We start from the raw sequence: 24,733 nt of genomic DNA on the forward strand, positions 1-24,733 counted from the left end.
AGGGTTTTCGTTTTAGCTTAAAGGGTTTTAAACAAAGCGTTGTTCGGTTAGTTATTCGGGTACTAGCATACAATATACGGGGTGTCTAGTGTGCGATCGTAGAGGGGTTTTACTTTAAAACCTAAATCATCATAATAATAATATCATTATTATTTGAAAGTTTTGCATAAGGTACATGTCTCAATTCTATTCTTTGTTAATTAATTTGATTGCATATTTGTTTTGATTCTTCCGTTGCGTACTCATGATTAGATACATACATTCTAACACAGTAACACCACAAATAAATCAAGATGGAACTCCAAAGTTCACCACCTAAATCTGCCACAATTTAAGCTAGCAATGGAAAATTACTCCCTAAGCAATTTTATTTGAAAGAAAATAATGAATGAAATTAAACAAAAGAAAAAACTTCATCCTTCATTCATGTAATTGCATACATATATAAAATATAACTACCCACTACCTTACAACTAGTATTAAAATAAAACAACTTTGTTTTGACAAATTCAACAATTACCGTACAGACGAGAAATAAAATAAAACAACATAAATAACAAACATGTGGCAGCTTAGGCTTTCTAGAGTAAGGCATTTTTTTTTTTACCTTTTTTGCTACAAGAAGCCCTATAAAACCTCAAAAAGTGGGCACATTGCCCCAAGGGGCTTTATTGATAAAAAAAACCTCTAGGCGCGGATTCCAAGGAGCTTAAAAAAAAGAGACGTCGTGCGACAGTGCAGATTCCAAACGGTTATCTATGTTTTTTAATGTTTTTTTTTTCACTTTAACCCCTCTTATTTCCTATATATATACACATATTTCTTATTTCATAACCATATTTTCACAACTATCTATCTATCTATCTTTCTTATAAATTTTTATACAATTTACACACAATTATTCACCTTACCTTTCATCTATGGATCCCAATGATATTTCTTCCTCATCTTCATCATCGTCATCTTCTTTTAATTCTATATGCTCCGACGAATATGATGATGCCGTCGAAAGTGCGGTAGTTTTAGCCATTAACTTAGTTAGACATGTTGTGGCCGATTTCTTCATCAAGATAATATGTATCCTACTACAACCCGAATATCCCTATTCCTCACCCAAACACCTGTAACATCCGCGAATTTTGACCCTTTGACTTCTATGAAAAATGCTTATTAAATTGAATTAATGATGGGTTTAGCTCCTTTGAGATTAAATGATGGGCAAAACGCTTAACGGGTCACGTGACTACGTGTTGGACAATACGATATTAGATGACTTACGACGACGATTTAATTAAGCTAGTAATGTGTGAAGCGGGTCAACCCATGACCCAACCCCACCCCCTTATCCTCATCTCCTCCCTCCCACCCACTCATTCTTCATCTCCTTTCTCTCTCTAACTCTCTTCCAAGAACACACACACACTTCTCTCTCTCTCCAGATTTCTATCACTTTTATAAAAACTTAAGCAAGATTAAGAACTAGAATAATAATCAACATCATCTTCTTAGCATCATATCAAAAATTCGGGTTTTGAAGTCCAAGGTGCAAGAAAACATCCCATACGGGTCAAGATTCGGGTTTGAGTGCTAGGTGAAGATTTGGTAAGCTAAACTTGTTCCATAACCTTTATTTTATCTTGGTTTACTTGTTTCTAGTTGATGTCGAGTGGATTCGGGTCTTGAATCCAGTCGAAAAGCTTGCAAGTGTCATTTAGGGTTTTAGGAAGTTAATTCAAGAATTTAAGTTTGATTTGAGTTATGGAATGGATTTGTAAGGTGGGTTATGTTTATTTATGTTAAGGTATGTTTAATTATGCTTCAAAATGAGTCTCGAAGCCTCCTAAATCGATTTCTAGGTCAAAAATTGAGTTTGGGTCGAGTTTGGTTCGTGTTTGGATGATCTGGAACTGAATTGGGCATAGGTGCGTCGCACCACCTCTTTGGTGCGTCACACCAGGGTCTGAGTGAGTTTTCTGAACAAAAAATGCGTCGCACCACCCTTCTAGTGCGCCGCACCTCACCCCTGAACACGCAAACTCACTTGTTCTTAAAATAGTCGTATCTCTCAAACCGTAAGCCCAATCGAGACGTGTGACCTACCGTTGGATTCATGAAAGAGTCTAGTTTCTTGTAATAACCCTCATTTGGGATGAGACCTCCCCCATTTCTAAAAATGTCGAGTCTAAGTGTCTTATTTACACCCGAGAAGGTTGTTTAAGCGTTAGTGGGGTTGTGACTCAACTTGAACTTGCCAGACCAACTTGTTAAGGTTATAAAAGTTGGAATTGATTGTAATGTGATGTACATTGATAGGTTGTGGACACGTGGCGATCGTTCAACGTTTATAACCCAAATTTAACTTGTCGTTTTGCTTGGAAACCAAGGTGAGTTCCGTAGTTCCCTACTCACTTGAGATTCGGGCTGGAAAGTGCACTCATACGTGTTTGTTTGTTTGATTGATTTATAAATGGTTTGATGGTTTCTAATTAATTTATTTGCACTTGTTAGGATTAAATATTGTGTGATTAAATGTTGATTGAATTATGGATTGTTTGATGAATTGATTGATTGATTATGCATATGTTTGGATTATAGTAGTTATTAGGATAGTTGTGCATACATGGATGTCGATTATACGTTCAAAGAGTTTGGTATGTGGTGGGAAGGCTGCGGGTGACCCTATATATAAGCATCGAGAACTCGTTGGAAGTAGAATCCTCCTAAGTGTATGTACGCATAGTTTCGGTTGGTTGGATTGATGGATGATTATTGATGGAATTGTGATAGAGGCAACACACTTAAGCTTCGATATGGATATTGGCTAGTTTGTGGGACTTTGTGGTAAACCAAGGTTTGGGGCGGTTTGGGGAAATGCATTTGGGATGCATTGGTTGGTTGTTAATGGTTCTAAAGGCAGGTTGTTGAACCGTAAGGCCACTCTACGAGTAATGGTTCTAAAGGCAGGTTGTTGAACCGTAAGGCCACTCTACGAGTACTTTGGATTTTGGCATGCATATCATACGCATTCGACATTGGCATGCATATCATACGCATTATGACTTTGACTTGCATACGATTCCTATTTGGCATTGGCATATTATGTGTTTACCATCACACGCTTGTTTATATTGTGAAATCATGATGGGTTGATAGTGTGGTACGTGAAGGCTACTTGTATGCTGGATCTTCCTAATATGTATTGTGATTATTGTCGATGGCTCCTTGTGATCCATCACTACGAACTCACCAACCTAGTGTTGACTTTGTTTAGTGCACTTTTCAGGTATTCATGTGAAATTGGAGTATTGATTGGCTACTTGTCGTTTCTGCTAGAGCTTGGATTGGGACTCCCATGGATCCGTGATCCGTTGTCCATTTAGGTTTATGCTTGGTACTTATGAAATTAGTTGTAATGACCCGTTTATTTCTCATTCATGACTTCTTGTTTACTTTGTATCTTGCACCTTAAATGTTGGTTTGGATTCACCGAATCCTTTATTTTCATGTAGTTTATGTTTTACGATAATTCCACTGTGTGCTATATAATTTCCGTAATATTTCGAGCCCTAGCTCGGGGTGTTACACAACCTTACTCCTCGCCCAAACAACCCTAATCCTCGCACAAACAACCCTAATCCGGTGGATTTCAATGACCCGAATCTCCATCTAAATCAAAACTTTATTAGCTATGTTGGGGCCTCGATGCAAGTGCTGCCGTCTATGCCGGGATTCATACCATGGGCGACAACACCATCTCAAATGTTTGGTATAAATCAAAACTTTATTAGCTATGTTTTGGATTTATAATTTTGTTATAATTTGAATTTTTAACCTGCACATAACCTGTTTGAAGAAATGTCTGACTGAAAATGCATGGTTTTGTTTTTTTCTTTAGATTCACAAAGAATGATTGGCACCCCACCGTCCACCCCATATACACCACGGGAAACTCAACTGGAAGTCGAATTTGTTAAAGAAACTCAACTGGCGGTCGATTTGGAGGAGGGTCAATCTTCAAAGGCAAAAGGAAAACGGGTCCATAAGAAGAAAGGACCAGACGAGCCACTAGAAAAAACGGAAAAACAAAGTTGGTCGAACAAGGAAGAAATGGCGTTAGCTAGGGCTTGGCTTGAGGTCACCGAAGACCCGGAAGAAGGTTATATTTTTTTAACAATTTCGGTTATATATATGTGTGCATACAAGTAAAAAGTTCACTAGATGATTTATTTTGTTATATATATGTGTGCTTTTTATGTCAGTAACAATATTATTTTGTTAAACTAGATGATTTATTCTATTTTCTTTATGTATAAGCTAGATAGAACATAAGACAGAAACCATGAATGAAAGTTGTGTCTTGGAGTTCACATGTCGAGACTGATTATGAAGATGGACATGCTTAATTCATCTTCTAAATGTGTTAATCTGAATAATCTAAATTCATCTTCTAAATTTGTTCATGGTTTCTGTCTTATGCATTGTTAACATATATTTGTTTGTATAGGAAACTTTCAAAAGATGAAGATTTATTGGAAAAAAATTGGTCAAATCTTCCATAAAATTCTCAAGAAAGAACCATATAGGGGACCCGATTCGTTGAGTGGGAAGTGGAGTAAAATGCGTCTCAATATCCAAAAATTCAACGAAATATACACTCATCTCAACCATAATCCTCCAAGCGGTTCAAATGATACCGACATCATAAAACTAGCACATCGGGAGTATAAAGTATTTTTTCCTGACATTTGCCTATTTTGATGAGTGGGATTATCTAAGACATAGCTCCAAGTTTGATCTCATAAAAAATTGGAATTCAAAGGCTACTCTTGGTGAGCCGAGTACGAAGAGGTCAAAGACGACGTCCGATTCGGCTGAGCCCCAAAGTCAAGGGTCAAATGCGCAAGTTGAAATCGATCTAAACACCACGGAGGAAGAGGGGGAGAGCTTGAGGGAGCGTCGGTATTACCGCCCAGGTGGTCGAGACAAGGCCAAAAAAGCTTCGCGTGCCGGTTCATCTAGTTCATCCGGTAAGGTTGTGTATTTGGAGGAGTTTGCTCAATTAGGGGAGAAGTTGGAGGGTTTGATTGGAGTTGGCAAGGAGCGGGTGGAATTGGGGAAGAAACGGGTTGATTATGAACTACAAAAAATCAAGATGAAACAAGATGAACAATATAACAAAGATATGACAAGGTTGGCAATGGACACATCACGACTTATCGAAGTCCATAGGGTGGCGGTGGAAACTATGAAGCAAAGAATCCGCGAAAAACATAACCTGGTATGATTGATTCCTGATGGTTTTTGTGATATTGTGATGAAGTTGTGACAAGTTTGGGTTGATGTAACAAGTTCTCGTTTCAAGACTTTATGTTTATGAAAAACTGTTTTGAATTTTAGTTTCTTGCATCTTATTGCAACGAGTTCTGGAAATGTGAATAGATTCTAGTATGGACATGAAACAACTTCTGTTAAGGCAATCAGGCAAGTCTTAGTAACAAAGTTTGGAGCTCTGTTTCGGTTCTTATGTTGAATTCGATCTAAACACCACTTGTGAATATATTTTTCTTCTCCCAAAGTAGTCTTAAGTAGCTTTACAACTTTTCTTGTTAATTTATTTTGGCATTTCGGATATCTATTCTAAAGTTTTGCACTAAATTATATATAACATCTCCAATCTAAAATTTTGATAGTTCTTTTTTGCAAACGTAAAAACTCAAGGTAAAGAATTGTAAAAAACAAAATTTTATTAAATAAAACATAAAACAAAATATAAAGAATACAAGTTTGGCCCACAAGAAGGGCTTCCTTTGTGAAGACTTGCTCCAAAATAAAATGAGAGTAAGCCCCTTGATGAGTGGATTGACACTTGTCAAAAGATGCCCCTATGAGGGGCTTCCTCATAAAGTTTTGCTCCTATTAGCCTTAAAATAACATATGTCCTTGACTCCTTGTACCATTTTTAATCCGGGCAGTCACTTGAATATCCAATTAGGCCAGAACTTGGACTGCAGACGCTAACAGAAGTTGCTAGTTGGGGATCTCCTGTTATAAGTACAATGTTTGTGATAATGCTTTGATCGTGATGAACCGTCTTGGAGTTGTATTCCGGCCCAAACATGTACCCATGGTTATACTCAAATCTATAGCCAGATAATACAAAACAACACTCAGATCTTTAGGCAAAAGAAATAAAAGTATCTATATCTATATATATATATAGAGAGAGAGAGAGCAAGAATGCCAGAGAATTAAAAGCGTCTTTTTCGCATAAAAATCTGTATATATACCATCATTTTTGGCCTAATCTTATGGACCGCCTTTTTCGCATTTGTCATATCAAATCTACCCGACGTTAAAGCCCATAGACTCGACGTCTACAAACTCAACGTGACTGAACCAAAAGACAAAAACAAGGACACAATTAGCGGTCGAGGTTAAACTTTTAGTAACAAGAAAATAACATTTAGTATACGGGAAAATGAAGGTCGAAAAATAATCGTTGGATTCTCACGCGTTAAATTAAGTTCATGTGCAAGGATTCAGACAGCAATGCACTGAGAACGAATGATTTGAATGATTTAGAGCTGCAGATGACTGCTGAAATACAGCCTGAGATGGAGTTAAAATTGAAGATGAAACGGAAGATACAGTTTTGGTATAATGGAATGACGTTGAGTAAGTTACATCATAATGTTTTTTAAGGTAATTATTATTTCTATTAGTTGCTGTCAGGGCAGTAGATTAAGTTACATCTTGGTTTTTTTTATGGTAATTATTACCATAGGACCGACCTCCCCATTTGTCGTTGGCAACAAAAACGTCATTTGAATATATATTCACCCAAACAACCAATAGTATGTCAGTCAACTGTGATTTGTTTGGTTTATCCTTTTTTTTTTCAATATTGTGGGGACTTCGTACTTCTTTAAAAGATTGATCTCTAGAGTATATCTATATCTATACCTGCTTATAAAAATTATAGCCCCTTTTAATTTTAGAAATGTTGAAAGTTATATTGGGCGGCGATAGGACAGAAATACCCCTCTTTTTATTTTAATCACCTTTTTTTATCCACTAATTTAATTATTACCATCAATATACCTAAATCACCTTTAATGAAATAAATTACACCTTTAATCAAATGAAAGAAGCTTGAACATAATTATAATTATAGTTAAACTATCTAAACTAGAAAGACTAAATCATAAATTATTGTAATAAACTTTAAGGATGATCTTGATGAAGGGAGCATCCATACTTTCATTATTATGTTTTCTGCTTTTTTCTAAAATCCAAGCTGCTGAACTCAACATCATTTCTGATTCAAAGTTCATGACAGATGGAGACACGTTGGTCTCAGAAAACGGAATTTTTGAGCTCGGATTTTTCCAGCCAGGTAGTTCAATGAACAGATATCTTGGAATTTGGTTCAAGAAAGTCTCTGTTAGAACGGTTGTCTGGGTTGCAAACAGAGAACACCCGCTTCCTGGTGTATCACCACTTTTATTGAAGGTTGTTGATCCAGGAATTCTAGTACTTTTCAGCAACATGAGCATGATCTGGTCATCCAACACCACGATGACATCGCAGAATCCAACTGCAAAGCTTCAAGACTCCGGAAATCTAGTCTTGACGGATCAACAAGAAAGGACTATTTGGCAGAGTTTTGATTATCCAACTGATACGCTTCTATATGGAATGAAGTTAGGGAAAGATTTTTCGAGGGGAATAGAATGGTTTCTATCTTCTTGGAAGAATAATCAGGATCCAGCTCCAGGTGAATTCACTTGGAGTGCTGAGACACACGGTTATCCTGAAAAGAAACTTAGACAAGGTTCAGTGGTCAAATTTCGCGGAGGCGCATGGAGTAATCAACAGGTTAGAGAGTACAACAAAACCGATAAAAATGTTACATATTTATACAGTGTAGTGATTAATGAAAAGGAGGTGTCTTTTAATTTTTATAATACCGAAAAAAGTCCTAACCCAGAAAGGGTCACCTTGACTTCTTCAGGGGAGCTACAATATCTAAAGTGGATAGAAGATAGTAAAAAATGGGAACTTGGCTTCCAATTACCAATAGATATATGTGATACATACAATATATGTAGTGCTTACGGAAGCTGTATTTTTAGTATGGTCCATCAGTCTTGTGATTGCTTGGATCAAAAAAGATTTGTGCCCAGGGACCAAAAGGCTTGGGAAAAGGCTGATTGGTCAGCTGGTTGTGTCAGGCGAACCCCGTTGGATTGCAAAAATGGATCAGAAGGGTTTATTAAGTACTCTAATGTGAAACTACCAGATACAGAACGCGCATGGTTCAATATGAACATAACTAAGGAAGAGTGTGAAGAAAAATGTCAAAAAAACTGTAGTTGTATGGCTTATGCAAATCCTGAGATAGGATTCCAAGTAAATGCATGCCTACTTTGGTTTGATGACCTCATTGATATCAGATTGTCTCCCCAAAGTAGTGGCAGTCTGGATCTTTTCGTAAGAATGGCTTCATCTGAGTTAGGTAAAAGTATAGTCGATTGTTGTCGCATTGTTGTTACATGCTCTTATATTAACATATTTGCTATCTCAATATCATATAGCTCAATCTATTTTCAAGAAAAAGGGAGGAACAAACAGTAAAATCATCTTACTTATTATTTTTCCGGGGGTCTTTCTGATAAGCGTCATCTCTATTTGGATATGGTACGCACGGAGAAAAAGGAACCACGCAAGACCGACAATGAGAGGTAAGAAATTGTGCTAGTTCATCATTCACTCGAGATAAAACTGACTCAAGGTGAATATATAACCAAGTCTCTTTGTTGAATCTCAAATGTATAGGGGGTGTATTGCATGACTCTAAAAGTAAGGAAGAAGACATCCAGCTACCATTGTTCAGCTTCTCTACAATAATGACTGCCACGGGGAGTTTTTCAACCGAGAATATACTTGGAGAGGGTGGATTTGGACCCGTTTATAAGGTACATACAAACATGAAGGAGAAGGAATCCATACTGTCTAGATAAGTTCCTTTAGAAAAGTAAAATTAAGTTCTGAAGTCTTCTGACACTAAAATTGGTAATCTTTAGGGTGTTCTTGAAGACGGGACAGAGATTGCAGTTAAACGTCTCTCCAGGACATCCAACCAAGGAGTTGATGAGTTCAAGAATGAAGTCGTTTGCATTTCAAAACTTCAGCACCGGAATCTTGTGAAGCTCCTCGGGTGTTGCATAAACGAAGACGAGAATTTGTTAATTTATGAGTACATGGCAAATAAAAGCTTAGACTCATTCATATTTGGTAAGAATCATACATACAAACTCACATTAAATGCTATGTTTCGATACACACATCATTAAACAAACATATTGAACAGATCAAAACAAAAGCATGCTCCTTGATTGGTCGAAGCGCCTGAACATTATTAAAGGAATTGCTAGGGGACTTCTCTACCTGCACCATGATTCACGCTTAAGAATCATCCATAGAGATTTGAAAGCCGGAAATGTTCTACTAGATCTCGATATGCACCCTAAGATATCTGACTTTGGCCTAGCTAGAAGTTTCAAAGGAAATGAGACGCAAGCAAACACAATAAGAGTTGTTGGCACGCAGTAAGACAATATGAACAACCATTTCTTATTCTTATCTGCCCCTTGAATTTATAAACACCAATGCTGATAAACATTATGATGTGTGCAGCGGTTACATGTCACCTGAGTATGTACTGGATGGTCTTTTTTCAATAAAATCAGATGTATTTAGCTATGGTGTTTTGGTTCTGGAGATTGTGAGTGGGAAGAGAAACAGAGGATTCGTCCACCCTGAGCATAACAATAATCTTATCGGACATGTAAGTTCTCTTGTAAAGCTATTCCCTCGATATGCAAAAATTCATTTGTATAACCATTTATTTCTACAATATTTAGGTTTGGAGTGTCTATAATGAAGGCAAGTCAATGGAACTTGTTGATGCATGTTTAGCAAAATCATGCCATCCACATGAGGTTTTAAGATCAATCCAAGTAGGATTGTTGTGTGTTCAACAAAATGCAGGAGACCGGCCAACCATGCCATACGTAGTTCGGATGTTGGATGGTGAGGGTGCATTGCCACAACCTAAGCAACCAGCGTTCTTCTTGGGAAGAGATTTACAGGTAGCCGATTCCTCTTCAAGCAACAATCCGGCAAATTCAATGATTGATATAACTAATACGCAGTTAGATGGTCGATAGAAAGCTAATTGTCTCAAAAGGCATTGGAACGCATTCATTCGTAGCAGACGGGATGTAAGTCATTTGAGTCCTGTCTCACTTTGTTAGTGTTGTTAATTAAACAAGATTCCTTTGAATATATGTAAAGTAGATATAACTTCTGTGAGGCAATAATATTAAACAATGGGTTATCATCTCTTTCCTTTAAAGGTGTAAATTACTTGTACTGGAGGTCTAACATACATTGTCTTAACTAGAACCTTAACTTAAACCCCTCAATGAAAAATCACTATAAATGAAAACTCATCTAGACCCATGGCCATCATAGGTATCATCTACTCATTTCATGGACTACTATGCAAACAGTCTGCTTTACAAACATTCACCTTCCACGAAAGAAAAAAAAAAGCATGTTACGTAATACTTATCATACTAGGATCGACTTTTTAGTTCAGCTTTTTATAGTTTGATAGTTTCAATTAAAAACAAGTCTTTTTTTGTGAAAAACTCACGCCCTTCTGCAAGTTAGGCCGAAAGGTGAGTAACGATGAGTCGATGACTGATCTATAATGGTAGGTAAGAAATTCATGATTTAAGCAGAAATTTAGGAAGAAATTAGAGAGAATTCAGGGAATTATTTTTATTATTTTTCAATAATTACAAATAAAGAAAGAAAAAATATATATATATATACATACATACTCGTAACCGTTTTCTAACTAACCAAATATATTTACAAAACTAGTCCCTAAATTTACAACTTGACACTAAAATAACCAAAACTATATATTTCACATGCTCCCCTCAAGTTGGAACTTCTTCTAAACCAATCTTCTTGCTCAAAATAGAATGCTGAGTAGATCCAAGAGCTTTAGTCATTAAATCCGCTAGCCGTAGATTAGTAGGAATATAAGCAGTCTGTAAAAAACCTTCTTGAACTTTATCCCTTATAAAATGGCAATCAATATCCAAGTGTTTTGTTCTATCATGATAGCGTGGGTTGGCTGCAATTTGTTGAGCTGCTTTATTGTCACAAAACAGAGTTAAAGGAATTTGAACCTGGATATGTAAGTCCTTTAACAAATAAGATACCCAAATCAATTCACAAGTTGTGGCTGTCATGCTCCTCTATTCTGCTTTAGTTGATGATCTAGACAATGTGGCTTGCTTCTTTGTTTTCCAAGACACCAATGAATGACCCATGAAAATACAATAACCAGTAAAAGATCTTCTAGTCATGACACAAGATGCCTAATCAGCATCACTGAACCCAGTAACCTTCAAATTTGTTTGTATTTAGGTAAAATAAACCTTTTGAAATGGAGCCTTTCAAATATCTTAACAAATGTACAACAGCATCCATGTGAGGTACCTTAGGGCTAGACACAAATTGACTAAGATGTTGAACAACATATGAAATATCTGGTCTAGTCATGGACAAGTATAGCAGTCTCCCTGTTAATCTTCTATATGCTTCAGGATCTAGAAAACTCTCCCCTTTGTCCAAAGACAATTTAAGGTGAGTTGGCAAGGGAAAAGAAACAGGCTTGCCAGCAGTCATGCCTGCATCCTTTAGTAAATCTAAAGTATACTTTCTTTGATTTAAGTAAGTACCTTCATCAGTCCTGCATAAAGCAATTCCCAAAAAATATCGTGCCAAGCCCAAATCTTTTATGGTGAACTTATTATCTAATTCAGTTTTGGTACACTAAATTTCCCTTTCACAATTACCTGTTACCAAAATATCATCAACATAGACCAAAACTACTGTAAATTCCTCACCCTTGGTCTTGACAAACATAGAATAATCATGTTTGGACTGAATAAATCCCAAATTAATTAAGAACTTGATAATTCTTGATTCAACTGCCTTGATGCATGTTTCAGTCCATATAAGGATTTATTTAATTTGCATACTAGACCAGTGTTATATTCTTTAGAACCCTCTGGAGGTAGCATATATATCTCTTCATCAACAAATCCATGCAAAAAAGCATTGTTGATATCCAACTGGTGAAGAGGCCACCCCATAGCAGTAGCAATAGCAATCAGAACCCTGACTATTGCAGCCTTTGCAATAGGAGAAAAGGTATGTTTATAATCCACTCCTTCCTTTTGATTGAAACCTCTTATCACTAATCTTACTTTATGTCTTTCAATTGACCCATCTGAATTGTATTTTATCTTATATACCCATTTTGAGGTGATAGCTTCATGACCTTGAGGTAATTCAGTCATGGTCCATGTATCATTTTGCTCTAAAGTAGCAAGCTCCTTTCTCATGGCTTCAACCCATTCTGGTTTTTGTGAAGATTGGGTATAATTTGATGGTTCTTCTTGAACCAATACATGTTGCTAAAGAAGCAATGTATTTAGATGGATAATTGTCAAAATCAGAATTCTTGAAAATTGGATAAAGAGGTTGAGTAAGAGAACAAGAAGCATTTGACCCTTTCTTTCCTGGCACCACAAAATCTTTCAACCAGTTTGGTGCATTTGAATTTCGTGTAGATCTTCTCAAAAGAGGTTGAACATGATTCTCATTAGAATTCCCAGTAGGCTCTCTGGTTACAGTATTATTGTGAAAATTGAGATCATCATTTCCCTCATCTGGAATCCCTTCATTTCCAGAGTTGATTGCAGGCATATGCCTTTCTTCCTCCTCAATTAGAGGTGTATTTATTATTTGAGATTTAACACCAATTTTCTGAGGTTGTGTCTCCTTAAAAGGAAAAATAGTCTCATTGAAAGTAAACATCTCTACTAGAAAATACCTCCTTAGAATCTAGATTATACAAAAGCTAACATTTCTGCCCACAAGGATATCCAAGCAAAATACATGTAATCCCTCTTGGATCAAATTTGTCTTTATGAGGTTTTGTATTAGCAGCATAACACAAACAGCTAATGAGTCTCAAATGATTATATAAAGGAGGTCTCTTGTGAAGCATCTCATAAGGTGTTTTCCATCTTAATATACTCATTGGCATCTTATTAATAAGATATGTTGCTGCCAAAATACAATGTCCCCAAAATCTTTTTGGCAACCCTGCATTCATCCTAATAGCTCTTGCAGTGTCTAATAAATGCCTATGTTTTCTTTTCACCCTACCGTTTTGTTGAGGTGTATAAACCATTGATCTTTGATGCACAATTCCCTTTGACTTAAGCAAAGATGACACCTCACTATTTACTATTTCAGTGCCATTGTCAGATCTGACAAATTTGGGAATTTTGTGAAAATGATTATGAATAAAGGCCAAGAAACTAGACAAAACAGAACAAATTTGATCTTTGGAATGCAAAATACTGTGCACCATTGAGTGTAGGAATATGATAAGGACCCCAAAGATCAACATGAATCAATTCAAAAGGAATAAAAAATTTGGAATCACTTCTTTGGAAGGGCAATCTATGTTGCTTGGACAACAGACAAGTGTCACACATGAAATGAGAAACATCAACCCTTTTATAGGCATCAATATGAATCAATTTTGACATAGAAGAATGACCAAGTCTGGAATGAAACAATTCAACAGGCACATAAGTGCTACTAGTTACTTGATTAACAAAAGTAGTAACAATAGGAAGCAAACAAGCAGAAAAATTGGCATGAGGTTGAGCAGTAGCGAACTTGCAGATGTAGAGCTTCTTATGACCTTTATCAACCCTAAAATCTCTTCTTTGTCCCTGAAAATGCTTATTATTAGCAAAATAAGCACTCGGATCATGAGTAACTGTGGTGACTTGCTTCTGTTTCTCCACTTGTTGAACTTTTGTTAATATTTGGCAAGGTATCCATGGATAAAATCTGATTTCTAACAGATTCAAGTCCATCATTCAACTTCATTAAAAACTGCATAAGTCTAGTCCTGCTCTCAATTTTCCAAGTACTTCTTAGTTATGCCACAACTACATTCTTGCATTTTTCCACAAGTACATGAAGGAATTCCATTCAAACTATTTAGTTCATCCCAGAACTTCTTCATTTTGTTATAATAAGCAGCCATAGAAAGATCCCCTTGACTCACTTTACTCAACTCCCTTTCAACATGATAAATGAGTGGTCCATTACTTTGACCATACCTCTCATTCAATTCATTCCATAACTCTTTAGCAGATTCAGCATAAAGAAAAGCTTCAGACAATTCAACAGTCATAGAGTTCAAGATCCAGCAAATCACCATATAATCACATCTAATCCACCTTCGAAAATCAACATGAGTAGCTGCTGGTTTACAGTTGTACCATCTATGAACCCTAATTTCAAATTAGCACCAAGTGCCATCTGAATTGTGCGACTCTTAAAGAAGAATTCATAGAAGAAGAGGGAAAATGTTATTTCACATTCATATGATTCATAACTTCCAATTCCATATTACAACTACCTATATATACAGATATATAACCGACCTAACAAACCATCTTCCTAACTTGTCACTATTAGTCCCTCTAATATTATTATTACAATTATAGCTAAACTACATATTGATATGTAACAATACTCCTCCCTTATAGCATTTTTGTCCTCAAAGAAATTGCACTGCCAATCTTCAAAGAAATTCCAACACGCTTTTGAAATTGGTAATTTCTTGCAATGCACAAATCTCATCATTAGTTCCATACAAATGATCTTTTGCTTCCATGACATACTAAAGCCATCTGTTGCCAATGAGATGTTGACTCCTTGTAATTCAGTTCCCAGGCCATTTCTTTGTATCTTAAGACCTGCGACCTCAACTACCATTTCCTTCAATTTTATAGAGTAACTAGCAAACGATTTAGAAAATACTTCTAGCTTGTCCACCCTTTTTTCAAGGATTTCAGGAGTTCCTTTAGCATAAACCACCTTCTTTTTCAAATGAATTTCTTCCAATTTAGCGCAAACTCGTGTGAAAGCCTTCTTAAGAGCCAGAATAAAATCAATTGGAAAAGCCTTGTAATCTGCATTGTACTCATTCGTTACATCTCTACTACCTTTCACACCATCCATAAATTCTATCCTCGTAACTTCTGATGTATGCATTTCAGCCTGCCTTTGAACCACATTCTTCCCAAAAGACATTATTCCCTCGTCATTCAGAGACTTAATATCACCAAATCCCACATCGTTTTCATTCATTACTTGAGTATCATTTTTCTTTACTTTCTTCACGGTACACTCATGGTCAACAACCTCGAATATCGAGCAAAAAACAATATTCTCACTCTTATACCCACTCATTTGCTTTTTAGCTGCAACGACAATTCTTTCGGTACTTTCAAGGATATACACTTTAAACTTCTTAAGAGCATATCTTCTTTCTGTGTCAGTAAGTACCTCCTTAGTTGATGAAAGTTTAACTACATGAACCCAACATGTATCCACTTCAGCTAGAACCACACTTTCACCAATATTACCTAGTGACTGCCACAAAGGAAAGCCAACTAACACTTGCCCAAATATTTCTACACTTTTGGCTTCTAAGGTTTCTATAGCAATAACTGAATATGTAATACTGCCATTACTTGTCTTTACCAGGATAACTTTCAGTTGTTCAGCAAGTGACTCAAATAGAAGAGGCTCCAGGACAGTTTCTCTATTAATAACAAGAATTTTCTCAATCTTGGCACAGGTTAGTGTCTCATAAACCTTAATAACAGCTGAAACATCTAAACGTCCCCACCTAAAATATGCAACATTAACCAGACACACTAGTATCCTTCCATTCCACACATTCTTGATGCCAATCTTATAACTATCTTCAGTTATTAAACTGCCACATCCCTTGATAATAACCAAAAGTATTATATTACTCAGAAACAATCCAAATACACTCTTCTTCAAATTATTATGACCCCTTTCCACAAGCTTAGAGTTTCTGCCGAAACATATTCCAAACTCTAACTTTAGTACCCTTCTTTCTTTACTAAATCCATATAAATCCATATGCATAAGATTCATCCCTGACTTTTGATTCAAAACAGTAACTTGAAACATATGCCAACAACTCATATTAGAAACTCATGCTTTCACGATATTTTTACTCTCCAAACTCATAGACAAACAAGCAGCCCCATTAATACGAAACATCATAGCAGAACTCCACATAAAACTCGTGTGCACCTCATTACCATTTCTCATAAGACGCATCCAACCTGGTTTCCAACCAAAACTCTCAATGGCACAAACAAGTTGTATAGTCTTTATGCTCATGCTTAAACTTCCTATCCTTGTGCTATTATCTTGGCATATCAAAAACTCATAGCTACAAAGATTCATTTCATCCTTCAACAATGTTACAAACTCATAGCTAAATCGATCCACTCCATTCTTCAACCATGTAACATTTCCTATACGAGTAGTACTATATAACCATCCTGGTTTCCATCCAAAACTTCCACTATCCATTCCCTCACCTAATACTCCTTCCTTAAATGATTTTTGTCCCCAAAAATCACATTCACAACAGAATATATCACTTGAAGAACTGAATTCCCAAATCCTATCACAACTAAACTTGACAACTACATTTTGACTTAAACGTCCAATTTGATCTCTAAAATGCTTAAGAGCAAGATTATTACTATCATCCAGCACAACAATCACATCGTTAATACTCCTACAAGCAGATCTATCACTCAAATGAGCCTTAAATTCATCATTAATCTCATCACTAACTCGTTCAGGGCTTTCATCAAACACGTTATACGGACTAGTTTCAAATTCTGAAATTACTTTCTTCTTATCCACAAAACCTACTGAACTTTCACTTAAAATACTCGTACATTTAAAGATATCACTATATTGAGTCTCAATTTCATCCAAAAATCGGTTAGGCATTTCATCAAACACCTAGAGTGCACAATTTTCGACCTCAACATTTATATCAGTCTCCTTCACCAAACACTCTGAATTGTGCATAACATCGCATAAGGAAGAAGAAGAACAAGATTCTGAAATTATACCTTCCAAATTAGGTGTATCATTTGAATTAGTGATCTCAGCAGCCATGGCATAGAGAGATTCCTGCAACCACAAATGTCGTTGTACTATCCTTTCTTGATTTGCTTCTAGTTGTGCAAATGCTATTTGTAAACTCTTGAATGCATCCTGAATTCGAGAGAAACTGTCATTCCATGCTTCTGCCACCATTTTTGAACTCAAAATTAACAGATTTTTTTTTCTGATTAATCGGATAGTTCACCGGAGAATAAAATTTCACCGGAGATAATCTCACGAAAAAGAAGGCGAACAAGAGTTCCAATTACTACTGATTTTAAGGAGAAAGAGAATCAAGTAGTCGTTGGAATCTTAATCGGAAACCTAATCGGAGACGGAATCGAAAGCACACTGGAGGAACGGTGGCTCTAGATACCAATTGTTAAGGAAGAATTCATAGAAGAAGAGGGAAAATGTTATTTCACATTCATATGATTCATAACTGCCAATTCCATATTACAACTACCTATATATACAGATATATAACCGACCTAACAAACCATCTTCCTAACTTGTCACTATTAGTCCCTCTAATATTATTTATTACAATTATAGCTAAACTACATATTGATATGTAACAACTACTCTAGCCAAAAAAATTACTTCCATTAAAAGGAGTATTAGTTAACATCATCCCTGGTGATCAGAGCTAGCCAAGAACATAAGATCATTATTATTATTGCTTTGATTATTAGTACTTTGATTATTAGGGGTTAATCCTATCAAAGGATCTGAATTAGCCATAATTGCTACTAATAAACCCTAATTTTATCAAGAATACAGTAAAGAAAATCACATAATCATGACGTCAGCAACTAATTATCCCAAATTGAAACCCTATTTTCAATTAATGAATCAAGTTGCTGTAATTGAAGTAATTGAAACAAGAAAATAACATAAACGATCACCGTTATCGAGAAATCCACCCGAAATGGCCGGAAATGAACCGGAATCAAGAACGGAAAGCTTGATTACACAACAATGGCGGATTCCGGCGACGTAATTGCCGGAATAATCATCGAATATAACGAACAATCACAATTCTTGTGCTATGATACCATAAGAAATTCATGATTTAAGCGGAAATTTAGGAAGAAATTAGAGAGAATTCAGGGAATTATTTTCATTATTTTTCAATAATTACAAATAAAGAAGGAAAATATATATATACATACATACTCGTAACCGTTTTCTAACTAACCAAATATATTTACAAAACTAGTCCCTAAAGTTACAACTTGACACTAAAATAACCAAAACTATATATTTCACAGTAGGGGGCTAGGCCGGGGCGGGTAAGGGCGTCTAAGGGTCGAATGCCCCGTGACACATTGAAGATGGTCTAATTGGCCTATGAAATTTGTTTTTCTATCTAAAGCCTAATGGCCATTGTTTGGAAGCCCAAGCTAAAGTGCCATGGCCGAAGGCCCTACAGAAGAAAATAATTTGAAGTGAGCAAAATCTTAAAGGTAATCCATAGTCAGGAAACTAAAATATTACTCAAACAATACTGGTGGGGTACATTGGATTGAAATCCAATAATAATATAGGACAAGGATAGTGTGTTCAATAAGAACTTTTTGTACGGATACGACTATTTTCAGCCCATTTGGTGTAAATACGAACTTTTATTTCAAAATTTGCAAAAATACGAAAACCTGTGTCTAAGACACCGGTCTTGGATTTTATGGACAAAGCCGGTGTTACAAACACCGGTCTTAGCTTACTTTTATGACAAAGCCGGTAGTCTTCATTTTTATGGGGTCTTGTGGACACCGATCCTCAAGAGGCTCACACCTGTTCTTGCACCCACCAAATGTTTCACACTTTATTTGCCATCTGCAAGAAATGGTTTTCTCATATCAAGAAAATTTCTCACATCTGGATTTTTTTTTTCAACACCTGATTGTACTTTACTTCTATAATCATTACATCCTCGCATGCTTTTGTTTGTAGCGATTGTTGATTTCAAGTTGTGCGTAACTTTTCATTGTGAGTGAGTTTAATTATCTATACTATATTATAAAGCAGATTCCTTCCAGATTTTCAACATTGAGTTGAAATTGCCAATATTGATTTTAAGTACATCTCCAATCTATTCTATATTTAACTAAAATAATCATAATACCCTTTCTCTCTCCTCAAATCTCAACCAATCATCTTTTTTTCTCTCCTCCATAAATCATTTATTCCTCCAATTCATTCAAAATATTTTATCTCAAAAATCATACGTCGATAAATTATAAAAATTGTATGGGTGTTCTTAAAATTTCATGCTCTTTCATTAGAGATGTCATTCGATATACTTTCGACGAATTTTTAAATCCGAGGGCGGAGGCCGTAGGCATTTGACTATCATACTCTCTGACCTAGCTATCACCCCCACCATCTCACCGCCGCAACACGCGGGTACTTACTCTCGTGTAGTTAAGTGACAAACAAAAGGGAACGATCTTAACTACTGAAATGTATTTATAAGTTGATAAAGAGTATTTTGATGTGAGTTGTTGGGTTTATAGGTATCTCCTTCTCTAGTAGAGGAGACTAGAGGATGACGAAAATATGGCGATGTGTCGGATATAGGAGAAGCCAACAAGGTTTTAATGGAAAATGATGATGTGACTAGAAAAGGGAGATTATCTTAATAAATAAAACATGTATAAATAAATATTGTTTGGGCGGGATAACTTTGAGCGGGATATACAAAATAAAGTTTTGTATCCGTGAGTATCCTTTAAAACATAACTCACAATCAAGTTTCATACTTCAATTCTAAGGGATTTCTTTTTCTTCTTTTCTTCTATTTTGTTTAATACTGATTAAAAAAAAAAAAGTTTATTGGATTGTTTTTGGTTTGAAATTAGGGAAGTTTAATGAAGCTGATGATCAAAAGGTAAAATTTTATGGTAGAGATTAAGAGGCTTCACCAAAATACTGATTAAGAAAGGAATTTATTGGTAAGTTTTTGGTTTGAAATTAGGGTTTATTGATGAAGATGATGTATCAACAAGTAAGTTTTATCGTTTTTTATTCTGATTTCTGTAGCGATGGTTTGAGTTTCTCTCGTAGATTAGATCCATGATTTTTATTAAGTGTTTCATAAAGTGCTTAAATCAAGTATTAGTGACTATATATGTTTTGGTAGTTTTTCCTTAAGTCAATGATTATATTTTTGAACAAAAATGGTTGTGATAATGCGAAAGAATATGTATGTATATGTTAATTTCTTAATATTAATAAAGATAAGGTTTTAATTATTGAAATGCTTAGAAAATGGCATGTTAGTCGATATCAAGTGAAATGAGATTTTTGATTTGTTATAATGGATCATATCACTATAAGTATAAATGAAGGGGATAAAAGCTTGGATGGGCAGTTAGTAGTGGTGGTAGATGATTGGTGATAAAAAGAAATTATATATGCTAACAATTGTCCATCAAAAGACAGGCTTGCGGATAGGCAAAATCGATGGGTAAATACATTTTCGGATGGATTATGCAAGTGTTTATCGTATAGTAAACTCAAAGTGAAAGCAGAGTCGTACAGGTACATTACACAATGTCAAATCTTTCTAGGGTGTTTAGATGTCCGACTTGAAGTTGTCTGTTTTGGTTTTAAATGAATAGCTTGTAATCTTAAGTAATGAATTTCTTTCATTTGCAGGTGCTCCGGGTTTAAATAAGGCTGCAGTATTGCAAAACTAAGAAAATGGGTGGTGCCAAAAAGGTTGCAGCTTCAAAAAGAGAAACTAGCAATGAAGCCTAATGGGATCCTAGATTCTCAAGTGAGTAGTTATCTATCATCCATACACTATGTTTAACATAGTAATATGTGGTTCCTACATTTTATGTGTACAGGGCTTAAATTTTGATACACATTGTTATATTTTAGTTCATAGGGTACCGATGAAACACGAAAAACGACCATTTGTACACCAAGTTAACCAACCACTTATTGCGGATGATCGCTGGACAAGTTTCAAAACAACTTAGTCATGCTACCGTAGGAGGGAAAAGAAATTGGTAAGCAAAATTTGGAATGCATGTTAATTTTGAAGTTGAAATTAGTGACTATTTTATTCATTATGATTTTATTTCCATCTATTTGCTTAGGATATATACATTCATGATTACTTCACACTAAGAAAGAAGACAATAGTTCATGATCAGGCCGGAGTTCATGTTATTGTTTGAATTTTTAGCTGTCATGATTTTATTTTATTCATTATGATTTTATTTCCATGTATTCGTTCATGCAGGTACTTTTAGTTCTATCCACTGCGTGTAGGATCAAGTAGGATTGTTTCTAAAATTTAGTGTTAATTGCTTTAGAATTTGGAGATAATCTAACTTCTTTTCGTCCAACTGATGCTGCTAGGGAGTTTGCAAAGCAAAATGATGATAATCTCAATTTTTAAGGTATTTAAGTTTTCTCAATTAAGGAGTTATTTATATATTTGAGTATAGATGGAAGAAAGAATTGATTTTAGTGACATGTGGATTAAAGGGTGATAGGTTGCTTTTTACAGGTTTGACTTTTTTGAGTCAAGAGAGAAAGTGTTATATAGGTACTGGATCCATGGTTTATATGGATATATGAGTGTGTGAAGAAAACGTTGGTGGGTCCCATTTCTTGAGGTAATTGTCATTTAGATTTGATGGTAAGTATTTGCATTATGATGAGGAGTACAGAAATCTATTTTTGGAAAACGATGATTTTCAAGAAAAATTATAAATGGGGTGTAATTTTTTGATCAAAAATAAATAAGGGGGTTTGGTTATTTATTGTTGATTTTTTGAAAATGGTTTGGTTGGCAGTGTTTTGGTTGGTATAGTATGAAATGTGGGGTAGTGATCACATGTGGGTACTATTTTGGGGATAAGTAATGTGCTTTATGGTTGCAAATATGTTATATAGTATGTTATATAGTATTTTTTTTTATATATATTTTAGATTGAATAGTATGACATTGATTTTGGTAATTTGGAGCTGGTTTGGGAAATGAGACTATTTTTTCTCTGGTCATGAAAGTGAAGTTTTGATTTCTCTAAGTCAATGGTTAGTAGATGAAATTTTGATTTTTGTTTAAAGAAATGCAATGCAGAGTTGCTGGTTTAGACTAAGGAAGTTATCTAGGTTGTTTTGGTTTAGAATAATCATAATGGTGATATTAACACGGTGTTTATGGAGTATTGGACTTGAGTTAAACATTTGGTTTTTTGGGGCAGATTGACTAAACTTATGTAGATTATTGGGTTTTCTAAGATTGTGGTGCATGAGTTGAATTCTTTAAGTCAACCCATGAGTAAGGAAGTAGCTGTAATGGAAGAGGTAGTTGCTACGCGTGTTATCAAAGAACAAGACGACATGGCTAAACCATTTGGTAGCTAGAAGTTCTATGAGTAGTTCTCATATTAATCCTCCCAGGTATACATAATTCTTTAAATTATTGTTCTTGTAGGATAATTGAACTAAAAAGCAGTCAAGGAGGGTTTGAAAGCATAGTGTAGTATAATTAGAAATTAAGCATATCAAGAAATTGGATGCAATTTTTAACATACAAACGGGCATAAAGTAGGTGGGGATAGATGGGTGCTTTACATTTTGTATCATATATCTGAATGACTACATTGTAAGTTAGTATCTTAATTTTGGGTTCTTAAGGATTTAAGGATCAAGAATCTCTGTTACATAATTTCACACCCATGCAGGGAGGAACCTTGATCACTTGCTGTTAGTCAACTCAAGGAATTTGAGGGAATAAAGGTTGGTTTCTACTACCAAGGAACATGGCAAGTTTTACATTATTTTTAACTAATATGAGATAATATTATCATGAGTCTCTACAAAGACTAATCTGTATACAAAGTATCGAACCAAGGCTCTAGCTTTTGGTTTAGCTTCGAGGTTGGCAGGCAACCTCTGGCTCGGATATAACCCCTAATGGCCGATTCCCCAACGTTCCTGAATCCTTAAATGGTATGTAAATCGTAAAACTACCTTAACTTGTAATGGCCTCATGTAGTTAATTCTTATTTAGATGTGGCAATTTTGACCCATTTGCTAATGAATAGGTTTTACCAGGTTATGTTTTATCTCTACCGACACAAACAAAAACATTTCATAAAGCTAAATAGGAAGCGGGTCAAAGGGGTTGAGATTCGCCAAATGTGTAACTTCAATGCATACAACCTCCAAAACCCTTTGATGTCAAAAGTTTGGGTGATACTGTATAACTTAAAATTTGCAGACATGATTGAGATACAAGTTAGTTATGTAACCTTTATGCCTTTCAAAGAAAGTGTTTTGGGACAACTTGACCCAACCTTTTATGACCCGGATCCAAACTCACCAAATACGAGCATTTTGACACCTATGTTCTAATAATATATTAAATGTTGTCGCAGGCGCTGGTGCAGAAACAAGCTATTACGGGCTATGGAGCTGCATTACCTGAATATATTTAAATGGGATCAAATTAGGACAGCACCATTCTGGCTCGATGTCTAAAATATCTGCGTGCAGTCATCAAAGGCATTTTTGAAACATATGTGGAAGAACTCGTGGACGAAGAACAAATAATTACACTTGAAGAGCTACTAAGTGGACTTAAACTGGTTAGATTCGATGTGTCATGTATAGAGAAAAGGCTACACACGGTTAAGGAGCTAAAGTTTGGAAATGATCCATTAAGCCAAGAGCTTATGGTATTACATGTGAGGGCTTAGCTAAAACTTTTGTATTAACGTAAATGTGTTCTAATACTGAAGTATATGTACTACATGCCGATGTTTAGATTCGGGTGTTTAGATGCGGATGTTTAGGTGAGCGTGCTTAGTTAAAAATTATGTATTAGCGTGAATGCGTTCTAATACAAAAAAACCGATTATTTATTACCTTTAAACGGTCAAAAAAACGTTCAATTATGTGCAAATGAGCTTGAGTTTCAATAAAACCAAAACAATTTTATACTAATTCGTTTGTATGAATGTATATTAATTCGTTTTTATGCTTTTTAATTATGTCTATATCTATACTTCTATACTACTAGTATATAAAAATTATACTCATATGTTGAAAAGTTTACAATTTTGGGACATTCGAAATTACCATTTTATCCTTAATTAATTAACTTACACAATCATTCCATAATCTTTTAAAAGATTTCCACTGTCCCTAAAAATCAAACATCTTTGTATCAATTACCAACACCACTTGACACTGACGCCACCACATCGCAACTAATATCATCGTCGCTGCATTGCGCGGGCACTATGCTCATTTTTTTAAAATCAAGTTTCTTTTTGCTCCACATAAATTAACTTATTTAGTTTACCATCTTGAAACTGCTTCATAATTCATAAAATTTTTACCGTGTAGTTTTTCTAAAGACCGACCGTGTTTAACACGAGTTTTACATCTAGCGAAAGACTAAAAGTGAACAAAATAAACAGTGCATGTATTTTTGATTTATATTGAGTTTGTATCCATTGCCTGTTGTATACGTGTTTCTTTCAAGTCTCTCACGTGGTAATATTTG

General features: G+C 35.4%; 2 protein-coding genes and 1 long non-coding RNA gene across 3 annotated transcripts; all 3 read left to right on the forward strand.

Moving 5' to 3' along the window:
* The first annotated feature begins 3,906 nt into the window (after positions 1 to 3,906).
* On the forward strand, positions 3,907 to 6,077 carry LOC122591659. Its single transcript, XM_043763914.1, has 4 exons — positions 3,907 to 4,156; positions 4,505 to 4,728; positions 4,820 to 5,278; positions 5,973 to 6,077. The coding sequence occupies exons 1-4, from the start codon at positions 3,907 to 3,909 to the stop codon at positions 6,075 to 6,077; spliced, it is 1,038 nt and encodes a 345-aa protein (XP_043619849.1).
* A 1,151-nt stretch (positions 6,078 to 7,228) lies between these two features.
* LOC122591661 (G-type lectin S-receptor-like serine/threonine-protein kinase At4g27290) lies at positions 7,229 to 10,232 on the forward strand. Its single transcript, XM_043763915.1, has 7 exons — positions 7,229 to 8,518; positions 8,598 to 8,744; positions 8,839 to 8,969; positions 9,087 to 9,297; positions 9,374 to 9,611; positions 9,700 to 9,850; positions 9,927 to 10,232. The coding sequence occupies exons 1-7, from the start codon at positions 7,231 to 7,233 to the stop codon at positions 10,230 to 10,232; spliced, it is 2,472 nt and encodes an 823-aa protein (XP_043619850.1). The 5' UTR covers positions 7,229 to 7,230.
* Positions 10,233 to 22,406: 12,174 nt separating this feature from the next.
* On the forward strand, positions 22,407 to 23,984 carry LOC122590613. The gene is made up of 3 exons (XR_006322559.1): positions 22,407 to 22,620; positions 22,905 to 22,959; positions 23,601 to 23,984. It is a non-coding gene; the product is annotated as an uncharacterized LOC122590613 (long non-coding RNA).
* The last annotated feature ends 749 nt before the right edge of the window (positions 23,985 to 24,733 follow it).

Source organism: Erigeron canadensis, chromosome 3 (genome assembly GCF_010389155.1).
Source record: "Erigeron canadensis isolate Cc75 chromosome 3, C_canadensis_v1, whole genome shotgun sequence".
NCBI classification, from domain to species: Eukaryota; Viridiplantae; Streptophyta; class Magnoliopsida; order Asterales; family Asteraceae; genus Erigeron; species Erigeron canadensis.

What these genes read in the sequence shown, in the direction of transcription:
- LOC122591661 (XM_043763915.1), top strand. Translation starts at nt 7,231, where the DNA reads ATGATCTTGATGAAGGGAGCATCCATACTTTCATTATTATGTTTTCTG. An exon ending in ATAAGAGTTGTTGGCACGCA is followed by an intron (nt 9,612 to 9,699) that starts GTAAGACAATAT and finishes TGATGTGTGCAG; the next exon opens with CGGTTACATGTCACCTGAGT. An exon ending in ACAATAATCTTATCGGACAT is followed by an intron (nt 9,851 to 9,926) that starts GTAAGTTCTCTT and finishes TACAATATTTAG; the next exon opens with GTTTGGAGTGTCTATAATGA.
- LOC122591659 (XM_043763914.1), top strand. Translation starts at nt 3,907, where the DNA reads ATGATTGGCACCCCACCGTCCACCCCATATACACCACGGGAAACTCAA. An exon ending in CACCGAAGACCCGGAAGAAG is followed by an intron (nt 4,157 to 4,504) that starts GTTATATTTTTT and finishes TTGTTTGTATAG; the next exon opens with GAAACTTTCAAAAGATGAAG. An exon ending in TAGCACATCGGGAGTATAAA is followed by an intron (nt 4,729 to 4,819) that starts GTATTTTTTCCT and finishes TGGAATTCAAAG; the next exon opens with GCTACTCTTGGTGAGCCGAG.